Source organism: Gymnodraco acuticeps, unplaced genomic scaffold (assembly GCF_902827175.1).
Source record: "Gymnodraco acuticeps unplaced genomic scaffold, fGymAcu1.1, whole genome shotgun sequence".
In the NCBI taxonomy this organism is placed as follows: Eukaryota; Metazoa; Chordata; class Actinopteri; order Perciformes; family Bathydraconidae; genus Gymnodraco; species Gymnodraco acuticeps.
Window position 1 is genome coordinate 25,485 of NW_022990466.1, and position 5,554 is coordinate 31,038.

The following is a 5,554-nucleotide window of genomic DNA, read 5'->3' on the forward strand; positions in this document are numbered from 1 at the left end:
TAGGTACACTAGAGCAGTGGTTCTCAAAGTGGGTCCGTGGCACTCTGCCAGGGGGTCCGTGAAAAGTTTTCAGATTCATTAATTTAAATTATCATGATATCATTTTTTTTTCATTTATTTTTTTTTTCAACAAATAATCTTTTTTTTTTTTAATCTAAAATATTTCATAGATTACGTTCAAATCTAACAAATAGATACATTTAAAAATCAAGCGCGTTACCGTGGAAACAACAATAACTGTTACGTCATTCAAAGAGCGCCGCTGCAAGCATCATAGATATATAACACGGCTAGCATACTACGAAGATGGACAGATTTTTAAAACGACCGGTTACGGCTACAAATGAAGTAAATGAAAAACAGACAGGTCCACAGAAAACTACCGGTATGCTTAGTCCTAACTTACTTTAGTTACGGGCCGGCCACACTACAAGCGTAAAATTCGCTTCCAACGCCCCAAGATTTACGCTTGGGGCGTTTCTTCGAGCCCCGCGACCAACAACCAATCAGAATCTCCATGTGAATCTCCCGCCCCGGACATACAAAGTGAAAAACCCCGGTTCTTCTCCACTATTGCTAAAATGGATGCCGGTGTTGTAGCAAGGGTAAGCAGGGTAACTCGTGTGTGTGCAAGGTTGCATTTAGTGTATACATTGTCTCGCATGAGGCCGTGTAGTGTGCGTCGCTTCTGGGTACACCCGATACTCTGAAAGCGTCTACAAAGGGGGGAATACCACCTTCTCGTCCAGGAGCTCCGTCTCGATGACCGCCTTTTTCAGAGGTACTTCAGGATGAGCAAGGAGGTGTTCGACGAGTTGCTCGGAAAGGTGGGCCCACTGATTACAAAGGTGGACACCCATCTGCGTATGTCAATCGACCCCGCCGAGCGACTCGCCATCTGCCTACGGTACGTTTTGTGTATTTCTACTTCTTTAATCTGACTCTGTATAGAAGGAGAGAGAATGCACGAATGATGACTGAAGTCTGTGATTTAGTTCAGATGGGTAACATTAATTAAGATATCTAGGTAAACACAGTATTGCTCCCCTGTGTACATGGCGTGTGTGTCTGTGTCTGTGATCAATGTGTGTGTGGGGATCTGTGTGTCTGTCTGTGTTCAATGTGTGTGTCTGTGTGTCTGTGTTCAATGTCTGTGTTCAATGTGTATGTCTGTGTTCAATGTGTGTGTCTGTGTTCAATGTGTGTGTCTGTGTGTCTGTGTTCAATGTGTGTGTCTGTTCAATGTGTGTGTGTCTGTGTTCAATGTGTGTGTCTGTGTTCAATTTGTGTTCAATCTGTGTCTGTGTTCAATGTGTGTGTCTGTGTTCAATGTGTGGAGGGGGATCTGTGGTCTGTGTGTGTGTGGGGTCTGAATAAATATATTTTGTAATCATGTATATATCTTTTTTTCTCAGGTACCTGGCAACTGGTGACTCGTACGCGACGATAGCCTTCAGCTATCGGGTCGGGCGTTCTACAGTGGCAGTCATTGTCAAGGAGGTTGCGGGGGCCATCTGGACCGCCCTGGTCGAGGAGTGCATGCCGGTACCACAGGTGGAGGATTGGAGAGCCATCGCTGCTGGGTTCCAGGAGCGCTGGGAGTTTCCCAACTGTGTTGGTGCCATAGATGGGAAGCACGTCGTTATCCAGGCTCCAGCAAATGCAGGTTCCCTCTACTTTAATTATAAGTCCACCCACTCCTTGGTACTGCTGGCTGTGGTGGATGCTGAGTACCTGTTCAGGGTAGTGGATGTTGGAGGCTTTGGGAGGAGCAGCGACAGTGGGAGCCTGCGGAATTCTGCATTTGGAGAGAGCCTCCGAGACGGCAGTCTGCAGCTACCACCTGACACCGTCATCGCAGGATCAGAGCGGCGGGGCCCTCTCCCCCATGTCTTCGTTGGAGATGAGGCATTTCCACTGCTGGACAACCTTCTGCGTCCATTCCCTGGACGTCACCTCACCCGTGAAAGGAGGTTATTTAACTACCGCCTCAGCCGTGCCAGGTTGGTGGTTGAATGTGCGTTTGGCATCCTCTCAACCCAGTGGAGAATGCTCAGGCGTGTCATCACCACCAGCCCCGAGGTGACGGAGTTGTGTGTGAAGGCTGCCTGTGTGTTGCATAACTTCCTCCGCAGGAAGACCATTGATATGCCATCACGCACACCTATCGCAAGGTCCACGGATGAAGTTACTCCAACCCTGTGTGATGCACCGAGGATGGGCTCCAACAATGCCACACGGCGATCCATCCAACAGCGGGAGACCTTCTGCTCCTACTTCAACGAGGAGGGGGCAGTGCGATGGCAGGCAAATGTGGTGTAGGCCCATATTTGTCTCCAAACCAAAAAGCTCTTTTAAGAGCTACCCATTTTTCTTTAAAAAGCAAATATTCCAAATGAGCCATTTTAAAATCAACCATTCCTAATAAACATGTTTCTTGAATTGATATCATGATATAACTAACAACCTTTTTCCTTCAGCCCTGTTTTTAGTGATAAACCACTCATAATTTTCATCAGGGTTTCACCTGAATAATTACAGAAGACAGCACATTATATATCGACATACAAGAAGCTCCTGGTATGTTGTAACTGACAAACCACATGAACAAGTGAAGACACAGTATAGCCATAACATACTTTTAAATAACTTTTATTTATGTGATGTTGTGTGTGATGAGTGATGAGTGTAAAAAGATGTAATGTGGATCAGTATCAGTATCAGTATCTAATTAATTAATTAATTAATTATTAATGTCCATTTCTGTGGCCTCCAGGACCGCCTCTTGTAGCTTCATTTTCAGTCTCATGCTGCTCGTCCTGCTCAGCTTTTGCATTGCAGGCCAGAGACTCCTTAAAAAAAAGGAGGTCCTCGTCTTCCACCTCCACCACTGGTGGTGGGGGTGGTGGTGGTGGTGGCATGGCCAGCATCGGGCCTACGGCCGACAGCAGGTTCTCCTCAAAAGGGGACATCTCCCTTCCCCTGCTCTTCTTCCCCCGGAATGCTGGCACACCGTCTGGCACACTGGCCGGCACACTGGCCGGCTGACTGCTACCTGGCTCTGGCTGGCTTTCCAGACTGTCATCCAGGCTGTCACCCATAGAGTCTTCCTCTTCTTCTGCTCTGGTGGGTGGAGGCAGGGGTTGCCGGGGGAAATTGCTGGACGTCTCACGGTCCAGCATGAAGGGCTTTAAAAAGCTCATTACTGCCGCGAGACGCCAGGGCTTAGATCCCCCGGAAGCCCCTGTCCCGCTACTTTTCCCTTCCTTCTCCAGGATCCTCTCCCTGCGGTATCGGTCCCTGAGGGACTTCCAACGCTTTTTGCACACTTCGTCTAATAAAATGAAAATGAAAATGAAAGAATACAGTTAATTTCTTGAATTTCAGAAAATGATTGCTCCATTAATGAAAACCAAATCCCTTTCAATTGCATACAAGGTTTTACATGTCACACTTTATCAGAATCAAAAACAGGTTTATTGCCAGGTAGCTTTGCACATACTAGGAATTTGACTTGATGTCATGGTGCATATATACAAAACAAGAAATCTAATATAAAACACAACATGTATTGTACAGTTAAATTGCAAAAAGATAACAATTAAATAAAGCAGTAATTTACATGGAAATAGAATGCTAGGAATGAATTTTGCATATATATAACTAAGAAATGTGAAAGGAGTATGACTGTGTGCATTAATGTAATGCAATATAGTCTATGATGTGGCAGCGGATGATTAACATGTATGTGATTAATGTCTATGGCGCTATTTTATGCTAAATATACCGGCTATGTTTCATTAGCTATGTTAACATGAAGTAAACTGGATATAAAATCCCCAAACAGGCGAAAACCTACCAGTTTCCCCCACTGTCTCTGCCACCTCCTTCCATGCCTGGTTCCTCTGGTTTCTATCCCGGTAGGTGAACAGGGTCACATCAAATAATACAGGGTGATTCGCTACCGCTACGATTATAACCTCGTCCATTTTATTTCAAATATAGACATGAACGGCGGGATATCTCAGGATATCTCTCCCAGCGTATGCGCGGTTTTTTGATTGGCTACGGCTTGAGCTGTCAGATTTTCTGAAACGGGATTTGATTGGCTTACGCTCACTTGTCAGGAACGGAGAGAGCGTTTCGTGCGTAAAAAGTTCAACATTGTTCAACTTTTTACGCGCGAGACGCTCTCAAAGTTACGCTTGCCTTCCCGTGATGCAGTTCGGCGAAAACGTGAGCGGACGTGACGTCACCCCATTCAAAGTGAATGGGCAGACGCGCTAGAGGCGTAATTTTACGCCTGAAACGCTTGTAGTGTGGAGGGCCCGTTACTCAGTTCTCCGCTTGTAATTATGCCGAAGCTTCAAAGTTGTATTTATCATCTGAATTTGCCGAAACAAGTTTAATATTCTGAAAGCCAAGACTTTGTTTATTTGAAGACGGATGAAAACAAACTGTCTTTATATAAAATTGAAGTATTATACAAGTAAAACTACATGTTGCTTTATTCCCATGTAATTGTAGAATGAACACAGTCTTCCTTTGAAGATGTATAAGTCAGGTGTCTTGAGTAGTGAAAATTACCTACAAATCATTGTACACATTTGTACATATTATTTTCCACTTGTTACCATTGTGAGTCTATTTCTATGCAGCTCTGCGTGATTTTGTGGCTACAATTCAGACTAATACGCTACCAGAGGTGGAATAAGTACTCAGGTATTGTACTTGAGTAAAAGTACAAGTAGGCTACTCAGATCTTGTAGTGAAATTATAAGTACTCAGATCTTGTACTTAGCAAAAGTAGAAGTACCAGAGTGTAGGAATACTCTGTCACAGTAAAAGTCCTGCATTCAAAATATTCCTCAAGTGAAAGTAGAAAAGTATTTGTAATAATATATATGATATGTTTTATAATGATTGATCATGAAAGTGTTCTCAAAGCTGGTAAAGGTGCAGCTAGTTTGAATGGCTTTGTATACTGCAGGGTAGCTTGTGGATTTACTCCAGGTGGAACTAAAGATTTAACACTTGATTAGATTTCACATCATTCATCCTGATCTGTAAAGTAACACCATGTACCTCTGAACTGTAGAGGAGTAGAAGTACACCATGTACCTCTGAACTGTAGTGGAGTAGAAGTACACCATGTACCTCTGAACTGTAGTGGAGTAGAAGTACACCATGTACCTCTGAACTGTAGTGGAGTAGAAGTACACCATGTACCTCTGAACTGTAGTGGAGTAGAAGTACACCATGTACCTCTGAACTGTAGTGGAGTAGAAGTACACCATGTACCTCTGAACTGTAGTGGAGTAGAAGTACACCATGTACCTCTGACTTGTGTTTACTGCCAACCTAAAAGTACCTCAAAAATAGTAATCAATAATGTATTGAAAAGTTATTTGGCTGATTGTTTTATATTGGCTCAGACAGGTTATATGGGACATACAGATGGGTCACTCATTTTGAAATATTAAACTTAGTTTTCTTTTCTTGAATTTTTCATCCTTGTGTAGAAGGCTATCACGAAACACACATTTGGTTGTTT

The 5,554-nt window shown here is 43.7% G+C and overlaps 1 protein-coding gene across 1 annotated transcript; it reads left to right on the top strand.

The window, feature by feature from the left end:
* Window positions 1-265: 265 nt before the first annotated feature.
* On the top strand, window positions 266-2,607 carry LOC117552607 (protein ANTAGONIST OF LIKE HETEROCHROMATIN PROTEIN 1-like). The gene is made up of 2 exons (XM_034226195.1): window positions 266-907; window positions 1,416-2,607. Exons 1-2 carry the CDS (start codon window positions 792-794, stop codon window positions 2,320-2,322), a joined length of 1,023 nt encoding a protein of 340 aa, XP_034082086.1. The 5' UTR covers window positions 266-791; the 3' UTR covers window positions 2,323-2,607.
* The last annotated feature ends 2,947 nt before the right edge of the window (window positions 2,608-5,554 follow it).

Bases quoted from the DNA above. Each gene is read 5' to 3' on its own strand.
- LOC117552607 (XM_034226195.1), top strand. From the start codon at position 792: ATGAGCAAGGAGGTGTTCGACGAGTTGCTCGGAAAGGTGGGCCCACTG. The intron at 908-1,415 runs GTACGTTTTGTG...TTTTTTTCTCAG, and splicing joins CGACTCGCCATCTGCCTACG to GTACCTGGCAACTGGTGACT.